Source organism: Oncorhynchus nerka, linkage group LG14 (genome assembly GCF_034236695.1).
Source record: "Oncorhynchus nerka isolate Pitt River linkage group LG14, Oner_Uvic_2.0, whole genome shotgun sequence".
In the NCBI taxonomy this organism is placed as follows: Eukaryota; Metazoa; Chordata; class Actinopteri; order Salmoniformes; family Salmonidae; genus Oncorhynchus; species Oncorhynchus nerka.
Genome location: NC_088409.1, coordinates 3975022 through 4002517, shown reverse-complemented (window position 1 = coordinate 4002517; position 27496 = coordinate 3975022). Strand labels below are relative to the sequence as shown.

The window sequence follows — 27496 nt, the reverse complement described above, 5'->3', positions numbered from 1 at the left end:
ATTTAGTCACGTCAATAAAATATGGCAAAATTGTCAGAAAATAAATGACACTTTTTGAATTTAGCGTCATTTCGGTTTTTGGGCAAGAATCAGTACCCTGCCAATACCCACAACGATTACAATATAAGTTGTGGGTCTATGAACCTGTAGGCCCGTTTAGTTGAGACTTTACGGTAGTAGACGCTCTCTACCAGCTGATCTGTCATTTCAGAGATCCACGGGCTTCAGAGCAGGAACTTCTTTGTTTTAAGTGAAGAGTTTTTTTTGTGTCGAATTCTAATCATGTCTTCGATCATCAGGAAGATAATGAACACCACTAAAGCGCCAGCAGCTATCGGGCCGTACAGGTAAGTGGTCTGTGCAGCCTTCTTCATACTGTTGATCTAAAGGTGCTGAACTATTTTTTTAAATTTTAAAATCAAATCAAATCAAATTGATCGCATATACATATTTAGCAAGATGCTATTGTGGTTGTAGCGAAATGCTTGTGTTTCTATATTCAACGGCGCTATAGTATCTAACAGTGCAGGTGCACGATGTTAAATAATGGAATATAGAAATATTAGGACGAGCAATGTCGGAGTCCGGCGTATTTGTGTGTATATAAGAATAGTATATTCTTGTTTGCATTCATTCAGTAAGCAACTATTTTAAACATTGTTCGTGTGTCTACGCAGGGTACAATGAATCACACATGCGGTATTGGCATTTCTGTTCTGTCTGTGAAGGGACATTCGCCGTCTGTTTACGGTAGGGGGTGTCCCCCTTTTCACCCAATAATCGTGGGAGGTGGAGCTGTGGCGCCGCTGTAAACTGGAGAGAGAGAGAGCTTTGAGTTTTATTTCAGGTTAAACTGCTTTTTGACTGAAGGACTGTGAATGGCAGAGTTGGCACAGAGGGTATGTGTTGGAATGGAGCATTCTGTGGACTGGCACTGTCGTTGCGCACTCTACGTTCCTTTAAAAGCCTATTGTATATTGTACACACTATTATTCCATTACATGACATTCAGAAACAGTCCCCAGTGTGGTTGCTCAGTTTAACCAGTAGGTGGCAGTAACGTATCAATTTAGATTTCAGGACAGTCAAACAACAGTGTTAATTGTGTTCTGGGTGGAAAAGACTGAGGACATTTGATTTTTTTGCTTCATTTAGGTAGTAGTAGTAGTGGTAGTATCAGTAGTAGTAGTGGTAGTGGTAGTGGTAGTAGTAGTATCAGTGGTAGTAGTAGTAGTATCAGTAGTAGTGGTAGTAGTATCAGTGGTAGTGGTAGTAGTAGTAACAGTAGTAGTAGTAGTAGTAGTATCAGTAGTGGTGGTGGTGGTAGTAGTGGTAGTAGTAGTGGTAGTAGTAGTATCAGTAGTGGTGGTAGTAGTGGTAGTAGTAGTATCAGTAGTGGTGGTAGTAGTGGTAGTAGTAGTATCAGTAGTGGTGGTGGTAGTAGTGGTAGTAGTAGTATCAGTAGTGGTAGTAGTAGTATCAGTAGTGGTGGTGGTAGTAGTGGTAGTAGTAGTATCAGTAGTGGTGGTGGTAGTAGTGGTAGTAGTAGTAGTAGTGGTGGTGGTAGTATCTGAGGACATTTGATTTGTTTGCTTCATTTAGGTAGTAGTAGTAGTATCAGTAGTAGTAGTAGTAGTGGTAGTAGTAGTAGTAGTAACGGTAGTAGTAGTATCAGTGGTAGTAGTAGTAGTAGTAGTGGTAGTAGTAGTAGTAGTAGTAGTAGTAGTAGTAGTAGTAGTAGTAGTAGTAGTATCAGTGGTAGTAGTAGTAGTAGTATCAGTGGTAGTAGTAGTAGTAGTAGTATCAGTGGTAGTAGTAGTAGTAGTAGTATCAGTGGTAGTAGTAGTAGTAGTAGTATCAGTGGTAGTAGTAGTAGTATCAGTGGTAGTAGTATCAGTGGTATCAGTGGTGGTGGTAGTATCAGTATCAGTAGTAGTAGTATCAGTAGTAGTAGTATCAGTAGTAGTAGTAGCAGTAGTAGTAGTAGTAGTAGTAACAGTAGTAGTAGTAGTAGCAGTAGTCGTGGTGGTGGTAGTAGCAGTAGTAGCAGTAGTAGTATCAGTAGTAGTAGTAGTAGTAGTAGTATCAGTAGTATCAGTAGTAGTAGTATCAGTATCAGCAGTAGTAGTAGTAGTATCAGTAGTATCAGTAGTAGTAGTAGTCGTAGTATTATTATTGTCTTGAATGTGACAGAACATTTCACCTGCCCCATGTTGGTACATATCTTATCAGCTGTCCAGCCCTGTGTTCATATTGGTTGTTCTGTCTCCCAGTCCTGTGTTCATATTGGTTGTTCTGTCTCCCAGTCCTGTGTTCATATTGGTTGTTCTGTCTCCCAGCCAGGCGGTGGTGGTGGACAGGACCATGTACGTGTCAGGCCAGCTGGGGATGGACCCTGCCTCTGGTCAGCTGGTGGAGGGAGGGGTCCAGGCTCAGACCAAACAGGTGAGGTGAAGCTTAGAGGTGAGGTGAAGCTTAGAAACTCACTGTTCCCCTGAACAAGACAGTTAACTCACTGTTCCCCCTGAACAAGACAGTTAACTCACTGTTCCCCTGAACAAGACAGTTAACCCACTGTTCCCCCTGAACAAGACAGTTAACCCACTGTTCCCCCGAACAAGACAGTTAACCCACTGTTCCCCCGAACAAGGCAGTTAACCCACTGTTCCCCCGAACAAGGCAGTTAACCCACTGTTCCCCCGAACAAGGCAGTTAACCCACTGTTCCCCCGAACAAGGCAGTTAACCCACTGTTCCCCCGAACAAGGCAGTTAACCCACTGTTCCCCCGAACAAGGCAGTTAACCCACTGTTCCCCCTGAACAAGGCAGTTAACCCACTGTTCCCCCTGAACAAGGCAGTTAACCCACTGTTCCCCTGAACAAGGCAGTTAACCCACTGTTCCCCCTGAACAAGGCAGTTAACCCACTGTTCCCCTGAACAAGGCAGTTAACCCACTGTTCCCCCGAACAAGACAGTTAACCCACTGTTCCCCCCGAACAAGACAGTTAACCCACTGTTCCCCCAGTTAACCCACTGAACAAGACAGTTAACCCACTGTTCCCCCGAACAAGACAGTTAACCCACTGTTCCCCCGAACAAGGCAGTTAACCCACTGTTCCCCCTGAACAAGGCAGTTAACCCACTGTTCCCCTGAACAAGGCAGTTAACCCACTGTTCCCCCTGAACAAGGCAGTTAACCCACTGTTCCCCCTGAACAAGACAGTTAACCCACTGTTCCCCCTGAACAAGACAGTTAACCCACTGTTCCCCCTGAACAAGACAGTTAACCCATTGTTCCCCTGAACAAGACAGTTAACCCACTGTTCCCCTGAACAAGGCAGTTAACCCACTGTTCCCCTGAACAAGACAGTTAACCCACTGTTCCCCTGAACAAGGCAGTTAACCCACTGTTCCCCTGAACAAGGCAGTTAACCCACTGTTCCCCTGAACAAGGCAGTCAACCCACTGTTCCCCTGAACAAGGCAGTCAACCCACTGTTCCCCTGAACAAGGCAGTTAACCCACTGTTCCCCTGAACAAGGCAGTTAACCCACTGTTCCCCTGAACAAGGCAGTTAACCCACTGTTCCCCTGAACAAGGCAGTTAACCCACTGTTCCCCTGAACAAGACAGTTAACCCACTGTTCCCCCGAACAAGACAGTCAACCCATTGTTCCCCGGGCTCCGTGGATGTCGATAAGGTCAGTTAAATGCGGAAGACAGATTTCAGTTGAATGCATTACCTTTCCCTCTATTTCTACCCCATACAGGCTCTGGTAAACATGGGGGAGATCCTGAAGGAAGCAGGGTGTGGATATGACAGTGGTAAGTTATGATGTTTTTATAAAAACTTGTATTAGATGTTTTAAACTGTATCTAGCAAAAACCATTAATTTCCTGATTTGTTTTTCTTTTCCCACAGTCGTGAAAACCACGGTTCTTTTGGCTGATATGAATGACTTCGTCAGTGTGAATGATGTCTATAAAACATGTACGTTTCTCTGTTGTTGGGATCCTTCCTGTTGAATATTCATGTTGTTGGGATCCTTCATGTTGAATATTCATGTTGTTGGGATCCTTCATGTTGAATATTCATGTTGTTGGGATCCTTCCTGTTGAATATTCATGTTGTTGGGATCCTTCCTGTTAAATATTCATGTTGTTGGGATCCTTCCTGTTGAATATTCATGTTGTTGGGATCCTTCTTGTTGAATATTCATGTTGTTGGGACTCTTCCTGTTGAATATTCATGTTGTTGGGACCCTTCCTGTTGAATATTCATGTTGGGACCCTTCCTGTTGAATATTCATGTTGTTGGGATCCTTCTCGTTGAATATTCATGTTGTTGGGACCCTTCTTGTTGGATGCTCTGAATATTCATGTTGTTGGGATCCTTCCTGTTGAATATTCATGTTGTTGGGATCCTTCCTTTTGAATATTCATGTTGTTGGGATCCTTCCTGTTGAATATTCATGTTGTTGGGATCCTTCCTTTTGAATATTCATGTTGTTGGGATCCTCCTTGTTTTGTTATGCTGATATGTATTAGAAGTATTCTGAAGGTTATCTGGCACTTCACATCGTGTCCACAAGGTGTCGCTGTTTCCCAAGAGACTGAGTATGGTATGTAAAGGGAGGCGCACTTCACATCGTGTCCACAAGGTGTCGCTGTTTCCCAAGAGACTGAGTATGGTATGTAAGGGAGGCGCACTTCACATCGTGTCCACAAGGTGTCGCTGTTTCCCAAGAGACTGAGTATGGTATGTAAGGGAGGCGCACTTCACATCGTGTCCACAAGGTGTCGCTGTTTCCCAAGAGACTGAGTATGGTATGTAAGGGAGGCGCACTTCATATTGTCCACAAGGTGTCACTGTTTCCCAAGAGACTGAGTATGGTATGTAAGGGAGGCGCACTTCACATAGTGTCCACAAGGTGTCCCTGTTTCCCAAGAGACTGAGTATGGTATGTCAGGGAGGTGGGGATGATCATGTTTGTGGCACTTCCCTTGAGTAGGTTTGAGCCATGACAGTGACTGGAGTTAAAGGTAGAGGTACCTACCTTCATACAGATTCAGTCAGCATCTAAACCTCGCTGACCTGATTGACAAGCCGTGTCTGTCTACGTAAGATGATTCCCTAACAACTTGGACTGCATGTTGGTTAAGGGCGCTGTACTGCAGTGCCAGCTGTGCCACCAGAGACTCTGGGTTCGCGCCCAGGCTCTGTCGTAACCGGCCGCGACCGGGAGCTCTGTGGGGCGACGCACAACTGGCCTAGCGTCGTCCGGGTTAGGGAGGAGTTGGCCGGTCGGGATATCCTTATCTCATCGCGCACCAGCGACTCCTGTGGCGGGCCGGGGCAAGGCACACGCTAACCAAGGTTGCCAGGTGCACGGTGTTTCCTCCGACACATTGGTGCGGCTGGCTTCCGGGTTGGATGCGCGCTGTGTTAAGAAGCAGTGCGGCTTGGTTGGGTTGTGTATCGGAGGACGCATGACCTTCAACCTTCGTCTCTCCCGAGCCCGTACGGGAGTTGTAGCGATAAGACAAGATAGTAGACAAGATAGTAGCAATTAAAACAATTGGATACCGCGAAATTGGGGAGAAAAAGACGTTAATTAAGTCTTGTATCAGATCTACAGTATGTAACCATGTTTGTGTTCCTCTCCTCTTTTAGTTTTCAGCAGTAGCTTCCCAGCTAGGGCTGCCTACCAGGTCGCTGCTCTGCCCAGGGTGAGGATCTGACGCTTCATCTCATTACACTGTTTCCATGGCGATACAGAACCTAACCATGTGATGTTTACTGACAACAAACCTGAGAAGTACTTGAATGCTATTTTTGTCTCGGTCTCTCTCTCCCTCTCTCTCTCTCTGTGTGTCTCTGTCTCTCTCTCTCTCTCTGTGTCTCTGTCTCTCTCTCCCTCTCTCTCTCTCTCTGTGTGTCTCTCTCTCTCTCTCTCTCTGTGTCTCTCTCTCTCTCTCTCTCTGTGTCTCTGTCTCTCTCTCTCTCTCTCTCTGTGTGTCTCTCTCTCTCTCTGTGTGTCTCTCTCTCTCTCTCTCTCTCTCTCTGTGTCTCTGTGTCTCTGTCTCTCTCTCTCTGTGTCTCTCTCTCTCTCTCTCGCTCTCTCTCTCTCGCTCTCTCTCTCTCTCTGTGTGTGTCTCTCTCTCTCGCTCTCTCTCTCTCGCTCTCTCTCTCTCTCTGTGTGTGTCTCTCTCTCTCGCTCTCTCTCTCTCTCGCTCTCTCTCTCTCTCTGTGTGTCTCTCTCTCTCTCTCTGTGTCTCTCTCTCTCTCTCTCTCTGTGTGTCTCTCTCTCTCTCTCTCTCTCTCTCTGTGTGTCTCTCTCTCTCTGTGTGTCTCTGTCTCTCTCTCTGTCTCTCTGTGTGTCTCTGTCTCTGTCTCTCTCTCTCTCTGTGTCTCTGTCTCTCTCTGTGTCTCTGTCTCTCTCTCTCTCTGTGTGTCTCTCTCTCTCAGGGTGGGCTTGTAGAGATTGAAGCTGTTGCTGTTCTGGGCCCTCTGACTGAGGTCTCTTGATGTAGCCTAAACGTCAGCGACAGAACAGGAAAAATCAACAACCCCCTCATGTCCCATAAAATGACGTGCCATCACAATACCAGCGTATAGTGAATCATTTCCATTGGTTATTAAGATGGTCCAATAAAACATCACTTCCTGTTTAAAAATAAAGTCAAAACAAATGAATAGAATGTATGCAGCTATTTTCCAAATGATTTAAAGCACTGAGTGAGTTTATTGGTGAATAAATCTGTAGAAGACTGTTGCAGGTTCTACAGCATCATTCTTATTGGCTGCTGAGGTGTGACCTACGTGATGAGGTAATGGTTCTGGTACTTCCTGACTGACAACGGTTGCTCACCACATCAACTGTGCAGTCGGTCATCAAAACTCTTGAACGTGCCGTCCTTGGCCAGCTCTCCCGCTATCTCTCTCAGAATGACCTTCTTGATCCAAATCAGTCAGGTTTCAAGACTAGTCATTCAACTGAGACTGCTCTTCTCTGTATCACGGAGGCGCTCCGCACTGCTAAACCCCCCCCCCCTCTCTCCAGCTCCAAACCAACCCCCCCCCCCCCCTCTCTCTCTCCAGCTACAAACCAAACTCAGTCTAGGTTTTAGTAAACAAAGCTTTATTTCGACTGTACAGACAGTTTAGTGCAGGACACAGAACGCTCTTATCAGAATGAATATATAACAGAAGAACAGCGACCACTGTTTCAAGGTCTGGCATAGAAAAGAACATCAAACCTCTTTAATCCTATTGCCCAACACATAGTCACACACCTACTAAAAACGTCAGTCTCTCTACAATGGCATGCAGAGCCATTGATAAGGTCAGGGGGAGGTTGACAGACTGAACCTTTTGGGAAATGCCAGTTAGGTATTCAGAGACTCCAGAGTTGTTGTTCAGGATGAACCAGACTCCTGTGGCTGTCTTATCTAATACCAAGACCTTTAAAGATTAAACAATCTTTTGCATTCCAGCCCGAGGTGGTTGTTGAAGGTAGAGGAGCTGTAGTGTGTGTTGGCTCAGGAGTGTACCTGTGTATGAAGGGAGAGGAGCTGTAGTGTGTGTTGGCTCAGGACTGTGTATGAAGGGAGAGGAGCTGTAGTGTGTGTTGGCTTAGGACTGTGTATGAAGGGAGAGGAGCTGTAGTGTGTGTTGGCTCAGGTCTGTGTATGAAGGGAGAGGAGCTGTAGTGTGTGTTGGCTCAGGTCTGTGTCTGAAGGGAGAGGAGCTGTAGTGTGTGTTGGCTCAGGTCTGTGTCTGAAGGGAGAGGAGCTGTAGTGTGTGTTGGCTCAGGTCTGTGTCTGTGTATGAAGGGAGAGGAGCTGTAGTGTGTGTTGGCTCAGGTCTGTGTATGAAGGTAGAGGAGCTGTAGTGTGTTGGCTCAGGTCTGTGTATGAAGGGAGAGGAGCTGTAGTGTGTTGGCTCAGGTCTGTGTATGAAGGGAGAGGAGCTGTAGTGTGTTGGCTCAGGTCTGTGTATGAAGGGAGAGGAGCTGTAGTGTGTGTTGGCTCAGGACTGTGTCTGTATGAAGGGAGAGGAGCTGTAGTGTGTGTTGGCTCAGGACTGTGTCTGTGTATGAAGGGAGAGGAGCTGTAGTGTGTGTTGGCTCAGGACTGTGTCTGTGTATGAAGGTAGAGGAGCTGTAGTGTGTGTTGGCTCAGGTCTGTGTATGAAGGGAGAGGAGCTGTAGTGTGTGTTGGCTCAGGTCTGTGTATGAAGGGAGAGGAGCTGTAGTGTGTTGGCTCAGGACTGTGTCTGAAGGGAGAGGAGCTGTAGTGTGTTGGCTCAGGTCTGTGTATGAAGGGAGAGGAGCTGTAGTGTGTTGGCTCAGGTCTGTGTATGAAGGGAGAGGAGCTGTAGTGTGTGTTGGCTCAGGACTGTGTCTGTGTATGAAGGGAGAGGAGCTGTAGTGTGTGTTGGCTCAGGACTGTGTCTGTGTATGAAGGGAGAGGAGCTGTAGTGTGTGTTGGCTCAGGACTGTGTCTGAAGGGAGAGGAGCTGTAGTGTGTGTTGGCTCAGGAGTGTGCCTGTGTATGAAGGGAGAGGAGCTGTAGTGTGTGTTGGCTCAGGTCTGTGTCTGAAGGGAGAGGAGCTGTAGTGTGTGTTGGCTCAGGACTGTGTATGAAGGGAGAGGAGCTGTAGTGTGTGTTGGCTCAGGTCTGTGTATGAAGGGAGAGGAGCTGTAGTGTGTGTTGGCTCAGGTCTGTGCCTGTTTATGAAGGGAGAGGAGCTGTAGTGTGTGTTGGCTCAGGAGTGTACCTGTGTATGAAGGGAGAGGAGCTGTAGTGTGTGTTGGCTCAGGAGTGTGCCTGTGTATGAAGGGAGAGGAGCTGTAGTGTGTGTTGGCTCAGGTCTGTGTCTGAAGGGAGAGGAGCTGTAGTGTGTGTTGGCTCAGGACTGTGTATGAAGGGAGAGGAGCTGTAGTGTGTGTTGGCTCAGGTCTGTGCCTGTTTATGAAGGGAGAGGAGCTGTAGTGTGTGTTGGCTCAGGAGTGTACCTGTGTATGAAGGGAGAGGAGCTGTAGTGTGTGTTGGCTCAGGACTGTGTATGAAGGGAGAGGAGCTGTAGTGTGTGTTGGCTCAGGTCTGTGTATGAAGGGAGAGGAGCTGTAGTGTGTGTTGGCTCAGGAGTGTACCTGTGTATGAAGGTAACAGATTATTCCCAGGTGAAGAGAGGACAGGTAAAAAGTAGAAACCTACAAGTGACGGCTCCTTGTAACTCCATGTTATTATAAATAACACAAAAAGGTAGAAATCAAAGTTTAAATAACTTTATTTTATTTTTTTTAACCATTGAGTGTTTTTCACACTGAATAGTTCATTTACACTCGATTTGGTACCTCATGTCCTACTGCATCGAGATCAGGACTCCTCCTCAAACAGACTCATCATGAATCTATATATAGTGACATCACTTCCTGCTGCATCGAGATCAGGACTCCTCCTCAAACAGACTCATCATGAATCTATATATAGTGACATCACTTCCTGCTGCATCGAGATCAGGACTCCTCCTCAAACAGACTCATCATGAATCTATATATAGTGACATCACTTCCTGCTGCATCGAGATCAGGACTCCTCCTCAAACAGACTCATCATGAATCTATATATAGTGACATCACTTCCTGCTGCATCGAGATCAGGACTCCTCCTCAAACAGACTCATCATGAATCTATATATAGTGACATCACTTCCTGCTGCATCGAGATCAGGACTCCTCCTCAAACAGACTCATCATGAATCTATATATAGTGACATCACTTCCTGCTGCATCGAGATCAGGACTCCTCCTCCTCAAACAGACTCATCATGAATCTATATATAGTGACATCACTTCCTGCTGCATCGAGATCAGGACTCCTCCTCCTCAAACAGACAGACTCATCATGAATCTATATATAGTGACATTTTGAAACAAACAAGGTGAGAAAGAAGAGAACTAAACAGACACCGGGTTGACAAAACATTAAGAACACCTGTTCTCTTTCCATGACAGACTGACCAGGTAAACGCTATGATCACTCGTTAAATCCACTTCAAAATCAGTGTAGATGAAGGGGAGGAGACATGTAGATGAAGGGGAGGAGACATGTAGATGAAGGGGAGGAGACATGTAGATGAAGGGGAGGAGACATGTAGATGAAGGGGAGGAGACGGGTTAAAGAAGGATTTATACGCTTTGAGACATGGATGTGTGTGGCTTTAAGAGCCGTTGAATATCAAGAATGGTTCACCACCCAAAGGACATCCAGCCATCTTGACACAACTGTGGGGATGCATTGGAGTCAACAAGGGCCAGCATCCCTGTGGAACGCTTTCGACACCTTGTAGAGTCAACAAGGGCCAGCATCCCTGTGGAACGCTTTCGACACCTTGTAGAGTCAACATGGGCCAGCATCCCTGTGGAACGCTTTCGACACCTTGTAGAGTCAACATGGGCCAGCATCCCTGTGGAACGCTTTCGACACCTTGTAGAGTCAACATGGGCCAGCATCCCTGTGGAACGCTTTCGACACCTTGTAGAGTCAACATGGGCCAGCATCCCTGTGGAACGCTTTCGACACCTTGTAGAGTCAACAAGGACCAGCATCCCTGTGGAACGCTTTCGACACCTTGTAGAGTCAACATGGACCAGCATCTACTGTTAAGCTCTTAGTGTTCCTTATCTACCTGTTAAATAACCTTATTGAAGTAATCATTAATTCATTAATGACTTCCCCTATCAGCAGGGTTCAGTCTAGTCCAGAAGAACAGTTTGTTAGATTGACTTCCCCTATCAGCAGGGTTCAGTCTAGTCCAGAAGAACAGTTTGTTATATTGACTTCCCCTATCAGCAGGGTTCAGTCTAGTCCAGAAGAACAGTTTGTTAGATCGAGTTCCACATCAGCAGGGTTCAGTCTAGTCCAGAAGAACAGTTTGTTATATTGACTTCCCCTATCAGCAGGGTTCAGTCTAGTCCAGAAGAACAGTTTGTTATATTGACTTCCCCTATCAGCAGGGTTCATTCTAGTCCAGAAGAACAGTTTGTTAGATCGAGTTCCACATCAGCAGGGTTCAGTCTAGTCCAGAAGAACAGTTTGTTAGATTTGAGTTCCACATCAGCAGGGTTCAGTCTAGTCCAGAAGAACAGTTTGTTAGATTTGAGTTCCACATCAGCAGGGTTCAGTCTAGTCCAGAAGAACAGTTTGTTAGATTGTTTGTCTAGCTAGTAAAAGTCAAGTAGTATTTATTATGAAACATTCTCCCACCGAGAAACTGTTCCAACACAACATTGACTCCATATTGACAACCTTAAAGTGACCGTGTAGTCTGTCTCTGAACCTTCACAGTTTGTTGCTAAAGTAGTGCATCGTTTGGCTTCACCACAGCTGTCTGTTAGAGAGAGTCAGTGTTCAGTTGGAAGCCCAGCTGGCTTCAGGTAATTGGGAGTCAGAAAGTTCAGGTGGAAGCCCAGGTGGCTCCAGGTAATTGGGAGTCAGAAAGTTCAGGTGGAAGCCCAGGTGGCTTCAGGTAATTGGGAGTAAACGTTCAGGTGGAAGCCCAGGTGGCTCCAGGTAATTGGGAGTCAGAAAGTTCAGGTGGAAGCCCAGGTGGCTCCAGGTAATTGGGAGTCAGAAAGTTCAGGTGGAAGCCCAGGTGGCTCCAGGTAATTGGGAGTCAGAAAGTTCAGGTGGAAGCCCAGGTGGCTCCAGGTAATTGGGAGTCAGAGAGTTCAGGTGGAAGCCCAGGTGGCTTCAGGTAATTGGGAGTAAACGTTCAGGTGGAAGCCCAGGTGGCTCCTGGTAATTGGGAGTCAGAGAGTTCAGGTGGAAGCCCAGGTGGCTCCAGGTAATTGGGAGTCAGAAAGTTCAGGTGGAAGCCCAGGTGGCTCCAGGTAATTGGGAGTCAGAGAGTTCAGGTGGAAGCCCAGGTTACATGGCTGGAAGCCCAGGTGTCTCCAGGTTACATGGTTGGAAGCCCAGGTGTCTCCAGGTTACATGGTTGGAAGCCCAGGTGTCTCCAGGCTACATGGTTGGAAGCCCAGGTGTCTTCAGGTTACATGGTTGGAAGCCCAGGTGTCTCCAGGTTACATGGTTGGAAGCCCAGGTGTCTCCAGGTTACATGGTTGGAAGCCCAGGTGTCTCCAGGTTACATGGTTGGAAGCCCAGGTGTCTCCAGGCTACATGGTTGGAAGCCCAGGTGTCTCCAGGTTACATGGCTGGAAGCCCAGGTTTCTCCATGTTACATGGTTGGAAGCCCAGGTGTTATTACCAATAGAAGAAGAAAAGTGACCCATCCATATTTCCAGGATGGGAAGGCACTTTGGTGACACCCTATCCCCTCATCAGGGAATTAGGTGCCATTTGGGACACACCCTGACAGGAATATGTATTGAGCTGGTCTGTCATCGTTGTGGTAGATGAGTGTGTGTGTGTGTGTGTGTTTTTAACTTCCTGGTCTGTCATCGTTGTGGCAGATGACTGTGTGTGTTTTTAACTTCCTGGTCTTTGGGTTGTGCATCTTATCTACAAATCGTCTCTGAATGTAAAAACTGAGGTTTTATCCAAGAAGGTTGTGTTTCCCAGGCCACTGAAAGACACAAACATAACAAATTGTATTTAGTTACACATGCTTGTATATCGAGTAACATAAGTACATTATTCAATAATCGGAGTTAATTAGATTCCTTGTTCATAGACATTAAAGCTTGTATGCTCTTATATACACATCATCAAGTCCTTGAAATTGGGGGGAAATTCAAGATAATTTATATTCAATGAAAGACTCACGTTGTTGTTTTACATTGAATTTGCTTAGTGGCATGTCATCATCTGTGAGAATAGTTCAATGTTTTTAATGGGTGTCTGTTCTGTCTGGGTATCATCTGGGGGAGGGGGTCTTACCAGCGACCTCCTCAGTTTGATCTCTCTTCTTAGTTCTGTTTCTTGTCTTTCTCTGCTTCCTGTGCCAGTCCAGCCAACACCAAGGCTGCTGCTTCCTGTGCCACCGCCGACACAACCACCGGAACACCTGGAAAACAAAATACACAGGAAATCAACGCCTGGCGGGTCGTGTGTGTGTGTGTGTGAGAGCCCTAGAGTCAAACCTCTCTCTGTTACCAGATCATCTTGTTCAGCAGAGCCGGCTTGGTGAATAGTAGCAGAGAGCCCTAGAGTCAAACCTCTCTCTGTTACCAGATTATCTTGTTCAGCAGAGCCGGCTTGGTGAATAGTAGCAGAGAGCCCTAGAGTCAAACCTCTCTCTGTTACCAGATTATCTTGTTCAGCAGAGCCGGCTTGGTGAATAGTAGCAGAGAGCCCTAGAGTCAAACCTCTCTCTGTTACCAGATTATCTTGTTCAGCAGAGCCGGCTTGGTGAATAGTAGCAGAGAGCCCTAGAGTCAAACCTCTCTGTTACCAGATCATCTTGTTCAGCAGAGCCGGCTTGGTGAATAGTAGCAGAGAGCCCTAGAGTCAAACCTCTCTCTGTTACCAGATCATCTTGTTCAGCAGAGCCGGCTTGGTGAATAGTAGCAGAGAGCCCTAGAGTCAAACCTCTCTCTGTTACCAGATCATCTTGTTCAGCAGAGCTGGCTTGGTGAATAACCTGGTTATAGGGTGTGTGTCCAGCCATGCAAACAGCATTCACCACAGAGAGAGAGAGAGTTATGCAACTCCTGACAGTAGCACATGTCCTCTCTCTCTGCCTAAAAGGGACAGTTTGTTCTTTCTGTGTTTGGAGAGTGGAGGGGCAGACGGACAGACAGACGGACAGACTAGGAACCACTGGAGAGCTCTACTACTCAGTCTGCATGTCTGGTTAAGTAGTGACAGAGACAGACAGACTAGGAACCACTGGAGAGCTCTACTACTCACTCTGCATGTCTGGTTAAGTAGTGACAGAGACAGACAGACTAGGAACCACTGGAGAGCTCTACTACTCACTCTGCATGTCTGGTAGGTAGGTAGAGAGAGAGAGAGAACCACTACCCATAACCACAGGAACTGACTGCAGACCTACACATAGTGGGCTGTACAGTACCTGTAACCACAGGAACTGACTGTGGGCCTACACATAGTGGGCTGTACAGTACCCGTAACCACAGGAACTGACTAGACCTACACATAGTGGGCTGTACAGTACCCGTAACCACAGGAACTGACTGTAGGCCTACACATAGTGGGCTGTACAGTACCCGTAACCACAGGAACTGACTGTGGGCCTACACATAGTGGGCTGTACAGTACCCGTAACCACAGGAACTGACTGTAGGCCTACACATAGTGGGCTGTACAGTACCCGTAACCACAGGAACTGACTGTAGGCCTACACATAGTGGGCTGTACAGTACCCATAACCACAGGAACTGACTGTAGGCCTACACATAGTGGGCTGTACAGTACCTGTAACCACAGGAACTGACTGCAGACCTACACATAGTGGGCTGTACAGTACCCGTAACCACAGGAACTGACTGTAGGCCTACACATAGCGGGCTGTACAGTACCCGTAACCACAGGAACTGACTGTAGGCCTACACATAGTGGGCTGTACAGTACCCGTAACCACAGGAACTGACTGCAGACCTACACATAGTGGGCTGTACAGTACCCGTAACCACAGGAACTGACTGTAGGCCTACACATAGTGGGCTGTACAGTACCCGTAACCACAGGAACTGACTGTAGACCTACACATAGTGGGCTGTACAGTACCCGTAACCACAGGAACTGACTGTGGGCCTACACATAGTGGGCTGTACAGTCCCCGTAACCACAGGAACTGACTGTAGGCCTACACATAGTGGGCTGTACAGTACCCGTAACCACAGGAACTGACTGCAGACCTACACATAGTGGGCTGTACAGTACCCGTAACCACAGGAACTGACTGTAGGCCTACACATAGTGGGCTGTACAGTACCCGTAACCACAGGAACTGACTGTAGACCTACACATAGTGGGCTGTACAGTACCCGTAACCACAGGAACTGACTGTGGGCCTACACATAGTGGGCTGTACAGTCCCCGTAACCACAGGAACTGACTGTAGGCCTACACATAGTGGGCTGTACAGTACCCGTAACCACAGGAACTGACTGTAGGCCTACACATAGTGGGCTGTACAGTACCCGTAACCACAGGAACTGACTGCAGACCTACTCATAGTGGGCTGTACAGTACCCGTAACCACAGGAACTGACTGCAGACCTACACATAGTGGGCTGTACAGTACCTGTAACCACAGGAACTGACTGTAGGCCTACACATAGTGGGCTGTACAGTACCCGTAACCATAGGAACTGACTGTAGGCCTACACATAGTGGGCTGTACAGTAGCAGTGGTTTTCCTGGTAGTGGATATAAGGTAACAGAACTTTGGGCTCATCACATTTTTCTGGGCAGCACTACATAGACGGGTTACCTATAGCTAAACATAGCCCTGAAACAGAGCATGGCTTTTCCTCTGTGACTCAGGGGAAATCTCCCAACTCAAACAGACATGCTGGACTTATCTTCACCCTCATTTAAACACAGAATCATTTTGTGAAAATTCTATTGTGATTGTGTAGATTCTATTGTGATTGTGAAATTTCTATTGTGAAGATTCTATCATGATTGTGTAGATTATATTGTGTAGATTCTATTGTGAAGATTCTATCATGATTGTGTAGATTATATTGTGTAGATTCTATTGTGAAGATTCTATCATGATTGTGAAGATTCTATTGTGAAGATTCTATCATGATTGTGTAGATTATATTGTGAAGATTCTATTGTGGAAATTCTATTGTGATTGTGAAGTTTCTATTGTGATTGTGAAGATTGTGATTGTGAAATTTCTATTGTGAAAATTCTATTGTGATTGCGAAGATTCTACTATGATTGAAGATTCTATTGTGACTGTAGAGATTTATGGTGGGGTTCTGACATGCTTTGGCCAGAACAGTGGGATAATAACCTAATCTCAACTATTCCATGACAAGGGGCCATGAATAAACATGAATTATCTACCTAATGACTTACTACGAGTCACTAGACAGGCTCACAGGCTCTTCTCAGCTATTTGTGCCTGGGGCAGGGGAGGACCAACCATTTTCCAGATAAGCCTGATCCGGCTACAACAGACTGACTGACACACCTTATTTAGGTCAGGAGAGACCGGTGTTCTAGGTAACATATCAATTTAGTGAATCTATGAGCTGGAAGAACAATCATAACCTCCCTGGGGCTAATCAGGACAATAAATGGCAGCCATTTTGCTCTGTGGCATTTAATTGTCCCTCAGTACAAATCAGTTGGTGCTGTGTTACGGAGGTGAAATGTGACCACACAAGAATCGCAATGCAACTATTTGCGAGCCTGGTAAATACACCATAGTAAGACAGGGTTGACGTTTGATGACTGGTTTAAATATGTAGAGTGATTGTGTCCGTGAGGATGAAGTGTTAGAGGGGTACATACCATCAATCTCTGGGATTGAGATAGCAGGAATAGGCGGGGCCGCAGGGGTGGCTGGTGTAGGCGGAGCCGCAGGGGTGGCTGGTGTTAGCTCTGGGGTAGGAGTAGGCGGGGCCACAGGAGCAGGGGTGGCTGGTGTTAGCTCTGGGGCAGGAGTAGGCGGGGCCACAGGAGCAGGGGCGGCTGGTGTTAGCTCTGGGGCAGGGGTAGGGGCGTCTGAGGGAGCAGGAGCGGGGGCGGCTGGTGTTAGCTCTGGGGCGGCTTCGGGAGCAGGGGTAGGAGTCTCTACTGCAGGCTCTGGGGCTGGAGCTGTCACCTCACCTGGGGCCTCCACAGGCTCATTGGCAACGGCTGCTACAGGGGCCTCCACAGGCTCATTGGCAACGGCTGCTACAGGGGCCTCCACAGCCACAGGGGTGGTTATTGGCTCTGCTGCAGGCTCAGCAGCAACAACAAGGTCAGTTATGGGGCCACTGGGTGCAGGGGCCTCCACAGCGGGGGCCCCCTCTGGGACAGCGGCCACAGGCTCAGCAGCAGGGGTTACTGGCTCAGGGACAGCGGCCACAGGGGCTGGGGAATCTTTGGTCTCCTCTTTTGGGGCTGGAGCTGGGGTCTCCGCTGTCGGGGCTGGAGCTGGGGTCTCCTCTGTCGGGGCTGGAGCTGGGGTCTCCTCTGTCGGGGGTGGAGCTGGGGTCTCCTCTGTCGGGGCTGGAGCTGGGGTCTCCTCTGTCGGGGCTGGAGCTGGGGTCTCCTCTGTCGGGGCTGGAGCTGGGGTCTCCTCTGTCGGGGCTGGAGCTGCCTCTGGGACAGTTTCAGCCACCTCGACTGGGGCAGCAGCTTCCACAGGTGCAGCTGCCTCGACCAGGGTAGCCACCTCCACTGCAGCTCCAGTTTCAACAACAGGGGCCTCCTCAGACACCACTGTCTCAGCAGGAGCCTCTGCCACAGGAGCGGCCTCAACCACGACAGCCTCAACAGGGGCCGCCACCTCCACTAAGACCACAGCCTCTGAAGGGACCTCTGCTTCTACAGCTGCAGCCTCAGCAGGGGCTTCAGGGGGAACCTCTGGCTCGGCTGCAGCCAGCATCTCCAGGACCTGGTCCTCCTCCCATCCAGACCCCATGGTCTCCAGGGCCTCTGAGGCCATGATGACGGGTTCCTCAGAGTCATCAGTCAGGGCACTCTGGACAGGAAGTTGCATCTGGTCAGCGATGGTCTCCGTGTCCTCCGAGATGTGACCATTCCTGACAACTGGAATAAAAACACAGAGAAACATGGAGGTTCATGAAAGAAATGTATTTCTAGGTTTAACCTGACATCTGACACCAGATCCACCTGGAACGTTCCTGATAGAAGATCACAGCAAAACGTTTCCTCACTTTATTGAATTCCAAACATTGGTTAAGTTGAACTAATGAAGGATCTGATAGGCTTGAATGCCTGGAAGTTATGACCTTGGTGTGTCTGTGTTGTCATGAACCTGAATCTAGCCACGGTAACACCTAAAACATTCCATAGTAACTCCTGCTAACCCGATCTACTGCCACGGTAACACCTAAAACATTCCATAGTAACTCCTGCTAACCCGATCTACTGCCACGGTAACACCTAAAACATTCCATAGTAACTCCTGCTAACCCGATCTACTGCCACGGTAACACCTAAAACATTCCATAGTAACTCCTGCTAACCCGATCTACTGCCACGGTAAGACCTAAAACATTCCATAGTAACTCCTGCTAACCCAATCCATGATCTACTGCCACGGTAACACCTAAAACATTCCATAGTAACTCCTGCTAACCCAATCCATGATCTACTGCCACGGTAACACCTAAAACATTCCATAGTAACTCCTGCTAACCCACAATCCATGATCTATTGCCACGGTAACACCTAAAACATTCCATAGTAACTCCTGCTAACCCAATCCATGATCTATTGCCACGGTAACACCTAAAACATTCCATAGTAACTCCTGCTAACCCGATCTACTGCCACGGTAACACCTAAAACATTCCATAGTGACTCCTGCTAACCCAATCCATGATCTACTGCCACGGTAACACCTAAAACATTCCATAGTAACTCCTGCTAACCCAATCCATGATCTACTGCCACGGTAACACCTAAAACATTCCATAGTGACTCCTGCTAACCCAATCCATGATCTACTGCCACGGTAACACCTAAAACATTCCATAGTAACTCCTGCTAACCCGATCTACTGCCACGGTAACACCTAAAACATTCCATAGTGACTCCTGCTAACCCAATCCATGATCTACTGCCACGGTAACACCTAAAACATTCCATAGTGACTCCTGCTAACCCAATCTACTGCCACGGTTACACCTAAAACATTCCATAGTGACTCCTGCTAACCCAATCTACTGCCACGGTAACACCTAAAACATTCCATAGTGACTCCTGCTAACCCAATCCATGATCTACTGCCACGGTAACACCTAAAACATTCCATAGTGACTCCTGCTAACCCAATCTACTGCCACGGTAACACCTAAAACATTCCATAGTGACTCCTATTAACCCAATCTACTGCCACGGTAACACCTAAAACATTCCATAGTAACTCCTGCTAACCCAATCCATGATCTACTGCCACGGTAACACCTACAACATTCCATAGTGACTCCTGCTAACCCAATCCATGATCTATTGCCACGGTAACACCTACAACATTCCATAGTAACTCCTGCTAACCCAATCCATGATCTATTGCCACGGTAACACCTACAACATTCCATAGTAACTCCTGCTAACCCAATCCATGATCTACTGCCACGGTAACACCTAAAACATTCCATAGTGACTCCTGCTAACCCAATCCATGATCTACTGCCACGGTAACACCTAAAACATTCCATAGTGACTCCTGCTAACCCAATCCATGATCTACTGCCACGGTAACACCTAAAACATTCCATAGTAACTCCTGCTAACCCAGTCTACTGCCACGGTAACACCTAAAACATTCCATAGTGACTCCTGCTAACCCAGTCTACTGCCACGGTAACACCTAAAACATTCCATAGTGACTCCTGCTAACCCAATCCATGATCTACTGCCACGGTAACACCTAAAACATTCCATAGTGACTCCTGCTAACCCAATCTACTGCCACGGTAACACCTAAAACATTCCATAGTGACTCCTGCTAACCCAATCTACTACCACGGTAACACCTAAAACATTCCATAGTAACTCCTGCTAACCCAATCCATGATCTACTGCCACGGTAACACCTACAACATTCCATAGTGACTCCTGCTAACCCAATCCATGATCTATTGCCACGGTAACACCTACAACATTCCATAGTAACTCCTGCTAACCCAATCCATGATCTATTGCCACGGTAACACCTACAACATTCCATAGTAACTCCTGCTAACCCAATCCATGATCTACTGCCACGGTAACACCTAAAACATTCCATAGTGACTCCTGCTAACCCAATCCATGATCTACTGCCACGGTAACACCTAAAACATTCCATAGTGACTCCTGCTAACCCAATCCATGATCTACTGCCACGGTAACACCTACAACATTCCATAGTAACTCCTGCTAACCCAATCCATGATCTACTGCCACGGTAACACCTAAAACATTCCATAGTGACTCCTGCTAACCCAATCCATGATCTACTGCCACGGTAACACCTACAACATTCCATAGTGACTCCTGCTAACCCAATCCATGATCTACTGCCACGGTAACACCTAAAACATTCCATAGTAACTCCTGCTAACCCAATCCATGATCTACTGCCACGGTAACACCTAAAACATTCCATAGTAACTCCTGCTAACCCGATCCATGATCTTCTACTACATGGTCGGTATTGATCTGAAACGCGGTCGGTATTGATCTGAAACGCGGTCGGTATTGATCTGAAACGCGGTTAGAAACATGGTTTTGTATTTATCTGAAACAATGGCATATGGGCCATCAGTCTTCAGGGGGTTGCTGTTGATCTAGTGGAACATTCCATCTAAATCTATTACATACAGAGTAATACATGCTGTTGATCTAGTGGAACATTCCATCTAAATCTATTACATACTGAGTAATACATGCTGCTGATCTAGTGGAACATTCCATCTAAATCTATTACATACTGAGACTGAACCACTACAGTACTGTCTAACTGGGATTAGATGTAATGCAACAAATCAATCTACAGAACAACGATGAGCTGTTCACTGTTGGTGTCGCTGTTGCAGATGCCAAAGTTCAGAAAGGTCAAATGCACCATTTGCTGTCAAAGGTGACACTGACTCTTCAGGGTACCTGTCATGTTAAATCGACCATTATGTTGTGAAGAGGGGAACCGTGTCAAAGGTGACACTGACTCTTCAGGGTACCTGTCATGTTAAATCAACCATTATGTTGTGACGAGGGGAACCGTGTCAAAGGTGACACTGACTCTTCAGGGTACCTGTCATGTTAAATCAACCATTATGTTGTGACGAGGGAACCGTGTCAAAGGTGACACTGACTCTTCAGGGTACCTGTCATGTTAAATCAACCTTTATGTTGTGAAGGGGAACCGTGTCAAAGGTGACACTGACTCTTCAGGGTACCTGTCATGTTAAATCAACCATTATGTTGTGACGAGGGGAACCGTGTCAAAGGTGACACTGACTCTTCAGGGTACCTGTCATGTTAAATCAACCATTATGTTGTGACGAGGGGAACCGTGTCAAAGGTGACACTGACTCTTCAGGGTACCTGTCATGTTAAATCAACCATTATGTTGTGACGAGGGGAACCGTGTCAAAGGTGACACTGACTCTTCAGGGTACCTGTCATGTTAAATCAACCATTATGTTGTGAAGAGGGGAACCGTGTCAAAGGTAACACTGACTCTTCAGGGTACCTGTCATGTTAAATCAACCATTATGTTGTGACGAGGGGAACCGTGTCAAAGGTAACACTGACTCTTCAGGGTACCTGTCATGTTAAATCAACCATTATGTTGTGAAGAGGGGAACCGTGTCAAAGGTGACACTGACTCTTCAGGGTACCTGTCATGTTAAATCAACCATTATGTTGTGAAGAGGGGAACCGTGTCAAAGGTGACACTGACTCTTCAGGGTACCTGTCATGTTAAATCAACCATTATGTTGTGACGAGGGGAACCGTGTCAAAGGTGACACTGACTCTTCAGGGTACCTGTCATGTTAAATCAACCATTATGTTGTGACGAGGGGAACCGTGTCAAAGGTGACACTGACTCTTCAGGGTACCTGTCATGTTAAATCAACCATTATGTTGTGAAGAGGGGAACCGTGTCAAAGGTGACACTGACTCTTCAGGGTACCTGTCATGTTAAATCAACCATTATGTTGTGACGAGGGGAACCGTGTCAAAGGTGACACTGACTCTTCAGGGTACCTGTCATGTTAAATCAACCATTATGTTGTGACGAGGGGAACCGTTTTCCCCACTTTTGTATTCTAATGCTTTGGTTGTTGGAGCATCCTGAAGTATTTCAACTGCTGTATGACTGAACAGAAAGTGGGCCCCTTGGTAGGAGAGTCCAGTTGGTTTGACTCAGCAGGGAGGGACAACAATAAGACACAGAGAATCTCTAGGACATGTGGAACTTAAACAGATGAAAAACCTCATCTTCCATTCCCCGGGGGGGGGGTTGAAAACTCATCTTCCATTTCCCGGGGGGGGGGGTTGAAAAACTCATCTTCCATTTCCCCGGGGGAGGGGGGTTGAAAAGCTCATCTTCCATTTCCCCGGGGGGGGGGGAGGGGTTGAAAAACCTCATCTTCCATTTCCCCGGGGAGGGGGAGGGGTTGAAAAGCTCATCTTCCATTTCCCCGGGGGAGGGGGGTTGAAAAGCTCATCTTCCATTTCCCCGGGGAGGGGGGTGGTTGAAAAACTCATCTTCCATTTCCCGGGGGAGGGGGGTTGAAAAACCTCATCTTCCATTTCCCCGGGGAGGGGTTGAAAAACTCATCTTCCATTTCCCGGGGAGGGGGAGGGGGGGGCTGAAAAGCTCATCTTCCATTTCCCCGGGGAGGGGGGTTGAAAAACTCATCTTCCATTTCCCTGGGGGAGGGGGGTTGAAAAACTCATCTTCCATTTCCCGGGGAGGGGGGTTGAAAAACTCATCTTCCATTTCCCTGGGGGAGGGGGTTGAAAAACTCATCTTCCATTTCCCCGGGAGGAGGGGGGGGGTTGAAAAACTCATCTTCCATTTCCCCCGGGGGGGAGGGGGTGGTTGAAGAATGTGATTTATTGAAAACAACCTGTGGTTTTCTCTGAGCCCTGAGGACAAGGTTCACCCTAGTTATGAAACTGGACGAGGAAGTGTATATGAATGATACAGACCAGATGGGGACATACCCATCCAAGTGGTAGGCTACCGGACACCTGGGAAACACACAACAGATAGTCTGAGCCTGGTCCCAGATCTGTTTGTGTTGTATAGCCCACGTCTAGGACGTTTCACAATACAATGAATGACCATAGGAGTTGGCAAGATACCACTAACAGATCTGGGACCAGTCTGCCAGCAAAAACAGTTCAGGAAATCTGTTCTTAGACTGATCACAACCCTTCATATTTATTAATCCATGTCACTGTTAACTCCCCCTGATTGATTCATGCATGACATAAACCCCAAAAAAGATTTAATTCGACACTGCAGCTTCCCGGGTTTGGTTTGACTGTCGTTGTCCCTAAAGACCAGGGAGCAATGACTGGAAAGGAATGTGATGGGCTGGCACAAAGTAGGAACCAACCAGACCAATGGAAGACAAGCAAACAGAGAGAGATGGATTTGGAGGTCTACATGAGGAGTTATGGGGCGATGAGGAGCTATGGGGTGATGAGGAGCTATGGGGTGATGTGATGAGGAGCTATGGGGTGATGAGGAGCTATGGGGTGATGTGATGATGAGGAGCTATGGGGTGATGTGATGAGGAGCTATGGGGTGATGTGATGAGGAGCTATGGGGTGATGTGATGAGGAGCTATGGGGTGATGAGGAGCTATGGGGTGATGAGGAGCTATGGGGTGATGTGATGAGGAGCCATGGGGCGATGAGGAGCTATGGGGTGATGAGATGAGGAGCCATGGGGCGATGAGGAGCTATGGGGTGATGAGATGAGGAGCTATGGGGTGATGTGATGAGGAGCTATGGGGTGATGAGGAGCTATGGGGTGATGAGGAGCTATGGGGTGATGAGGAGCTATGGGGTGATGTGATGAGGAGCTATGGGGTGATGTGATGAGGAGCTATGGGGTGATGTGATGAGGAGCTATGGGGTGATGTGATGAGGAGCTATGGGGTGATGAGGAGCTATGGGGTGATGAGATGAGGAGCTATGGGGTGATGAGGAGTTATGGGGTGATGAGATGAGGAGCTACGGGGTGATGAGGAGTTATGGGGTGATGTGGTGAGGAGCTATGGGGTGATGAGGAGCTATGGGGTGATGTGATGAGGAGCTATGGGGTGATGAGGAGCTATGGGGGGGATGTGGTGAGGAGCTATGTGGTGATGTGATGAGGAGCTATGTGGTGATGTGATGAGGAGCTATGTGGTGATGTGATGAGGAGCTATGGGGTGATGTGATGAGGAGCTATGGGGTGATGTGATGAGGAGCTATGGGGTGATGAGGTGATGAGGAGCTATGGGGTGATGTGATGAGGAGCTATGGGGTGATGTGATGAGGAGCTATGGGGTGATGAGGAGCTATGGGGTGATGTGATGAGGAGCTATGTGGTGATGTGATGAGGAGCTATGTGGTGATGTGATGAGGAGCTACGGGGTGATGAGATGAGGAGCTATGGGGTGATGTGATGAGGAGCTATGGGGTGATGAGGAGCTATGGGGGGATGTGATGAGGAGCTATGGGGTGAGGAGCTATGGGGTGATGTGGTGAGGAGCTATGGGGTGATGTGATGAGGAGCTATGGGGTGATGTGATGAGGAGCTATGGGGTGATGTGATGAGGAGCTATGGGGTGATGTGATGAGGAGCTATGGGGTGATGAGGAGCTATGGAGGGATGTGATGAGGAGCTATGCGGTGATGTGGTGAGGAGCTATGGGGTGATGTGATGAGGAGCTATGGGGTGATGAGGAGCTATGGGGGGATGTGATGTGGAGCTATGGGGTGATGTGATGAGGAGCTATGGGGTGATGTGATGAGGAGCTATGGGGTGATGTGGTGAGGAGCTATGGGGTGATGAGGAGCTATGGGGTGATGAGGAGTTATGGGGTGATGTGATGAGGAGCTATGGGGTGATGAGGAGCTATGGGGTGATGAGGAGCTATGGGGTGATGAGGAGCTATGGGGTGATGTGATGAGGAGCCATGGGGTGATGTGGAGCTATGGGGTGATGAGGAGCTATGGGGTGATGTGGAGCTATGGGGTGATGAGGAGCTATGGGGTGATGTGGAGCTATGGGGTGATGAGGAGCTATGGGGTGATGTGGAGCTATGGGGTGATGAGGAGCTATGGGGTGATGAGGAGCTATGGGGCAATGTGGAGCTATGGGGCGATGAGGAGCTATGGGGCGATGAGGAGCTATGGGGTGATGAGGAGCTATGGGGGGGATGTGGAGCTACGGGGGGATGAGGAGCTATGGGGGGATGTGATAAGGAGCTATGGGGTGATGTGATGAGGAGCTATGGGGTGATGTGGTGAAGAGCTACGGGGTGATGAGGAGCTATGGGGTGATGTGATGAGGAGCTATGGGGTGATGTGGAGCTATGGGGTGATGTGATGAGGAGCTATGGGGTGATGTGGTGAAGAGCTACGGGGTGATGAGGAGCTATGGGGTGATGTGATGAGGAGCTATGGGGTGATGTAATGAGGAGCTATGGGGTGATGAGATGAGGAGCTACGGGGTGATGTGATGAGGAGCCATGGGGTGATGAGGAGCTATGGGGTGATGTGATGAGGAAATATATGCTGCAGTTACAGTTGTACAGTCAGCTAGCTCTCAGGGACAAGACAACTGTTGTCTGTAGCTGGCTGGCTGGCGGGACAGAGACAGACAGAGATAGAGCCCCTCTTGGCATGGATGACTCGTGTGTCAACATGATTACCATCCAAAGATGACAGAGATCCCAGTCAAAACAGCTAGTCAATCCCTGGACAGAGGGAGAAGAGAGCTGGGGGATGGGACCCGGGGGCCCCACTGTGGGTTTGGCTGGCATACAACTGGTGAGACAGTGCTGTTAGATGGGACAGATCACGACCATGCAGTGCCACATGTACAGAGTAGTAGCATGGTACAATAAAACATTTCAGAGGTGACGCCAGCCTCCCGGGACGAAGACAGAGAGCATCTCCAGGTGACCTGGCTGGCACTACAACAACACCCTGAAACAGACAGACTGCTAGAGATGGTACTACAACAACACCCTGAAACAGACAGACTGCTAGAGATGGTACTACAACAACACCCTGAAACAGACAGACACACTGCTAGAGATGGCACTACAACAACACCCTGAAACAGACAGACCGCTAGAGATGGTACTACAACAACACCCTGAAACAGACAGACACACTGCTAGAGATGGTACTACAACAACACCCTGATACAGACAGACTGCTAGAGATGGTACTACAACAACACCCTGAAACAGACAGACTGCTAGAGATGGTACTACAACAACACCCTGAAACAGACAGACTGCTAGAGATGGTACTACAACAACACCCTAAAACAGACAGACACACTGCTAGAGATGGTACTACAACAACACCCTGAAACAGACAGACCGCTAGAGATGGTACTACAACAACACCCTGAAACAGACAGACACACTGCTAGAGATGGCACTACAACAACACCCTGAAACAGACACACTGCTAGAGATGGTACTACAACAACACCCTGAAACAGACAGACAGACTGCTAGAGATGGTACTACAACAACACCCTGAAACAGACAGACTGCTAGAGATGGCACTACAACAACACCCTCAAACAGACACACTGCTAGAGATGGTACTACAACAACACCCTGAAAGAGACAGACACACTGCTAGAGATGGTACTACAACAACACCCTGAAAGAGACAGACCGCTAGAGATGGTACTACAACAACACCCTGAAACAGACAGACTGCTAGAGATGGTACTACAACAACACCCTGAAACAGACAGACTGCTAGAGATGGTACTACAACAACACCCTGAAACAGACAGACAGACTGCTAGAGATGGCACTACAACAACACCCTGAAACAGACAGACTGCTAGAGATGGTACTACAACAACACCCTGATACAGACAGACTGCTTGAGATGGCACTACAACAACACCCTGAAACAGACAGACCCAAACAACCTGTATAAAGAGATACTGATGGTCAGGCAGTAACAACCTGTATAAAGACACACTGATGGTCCCTCTATAACAACCTGTATAAAGACATACTGATGGTCCCTCTATAACAACCTGTATAGAGACATACTGATGGTCCCTCTATAACAACCTGTATAAAGACATACTGATGGTCAGGCAGTAACAACCTGTATAAAGACATACTGATGGTCCCTCTATAACAACCTGTATAAAGACATACTGATGGTCAGGCAGTAACAACCTGTATAAAGACACACTGATGGTCAGACAGTAACAACCTGTATAAAGACATACTGATGGTCCCTCTGTAACAACCTGTATAAAGACATACTGATGGTCCCTCTATAACAACCTGTATAAAGACATATTGATGGTCCCTCTATAACAACCTGTATAAAGACATACTGATGGTCCCTCTATAACAACCTGTATAAAGACATACTGATGGTCCCTCTATAACAACCTGTATAAAGACATACTGATGGTCCCTCTATATAACAACCTGTATAAAGACATACTGATGGTCAGGCAGTAACAACCTGTATAAAGACATACTGATGGTCCCTCTATAACAACCTGTATAAAGACATACTGATGGTCAGACAGTAACAACCTGTATAAAGACATACTGATGGTCCCTCTATAACAACCTGTATAAAGA

General features: G+C 47.6%; 2 protein-coding genes across 4 annotated transcripts in view; one reads left to right on the top strand and one right to left on the bottom strand.

Annotated features, from left to right (window-relative positions):
• Positions 1–171: 171 nt before the first annotated feature.
• On the top strand, positions 172–6775 carry LOC135575093 (2-iminobutanoate/2-iminopropanoate deaminase-like). Of its 2 annotated transcripts, XM_065027275.1 has the most exons (6): positions 175–347; positions 2340–2445; positions 3770–3824; positions 3922–3990; positions 5674–5729; positions 6469–6775. In XM_065027275.1, exons 1-6 carry the CDS (start codon positions 283–285, stop codon positions 6526–6528), a joined length of 411 nt encoding a protein of 136 aa, XP_064883347.1. In that variant the 5' UTR covers positions 175–282; the 3' UTR covers positions 6529–6775. The 2 variants fall into 2 exon arrangements, with proteins under 2 accessions (XP_064883348.1, XP_064883347.1); XM_065027276.1 differs by lacking the exon at positions 3922–3990 and having other exon boundaries at positions 172–347.
• Positions 6776–9276: 2501 nt separating this feature from the next.
• Positions 9277–27496, bottom strand: part of LOC135575091 (skin secretory protein xP2-like) — a 30951-nt gene continuing 12731 nt past the window's right edge. Inside the window, exons 2-4 of one of the 2 annotated variants that reach the window (XM_065027270.1) lie at positions 16470–17717; positions 12909–13035; positions 9277–12594 (exon numbers count right to left, since the gene is read on the bottom strand). In XM_065027270.1, the coding sequence (XP_064883342.1) occupies positions 12938–13035; positions 16470–17717 (1346 nt within the window). In that variant the 3' untranslated portion in view covers positions 9277–12594; positions 12909–12937. The remainder of the gene's footprint in view (positions 12595–12908; positions 13036–16469; positions 17718–27496) is intronic. The other variant, XM_065027271.1, reaches the window with a different exon arrangement.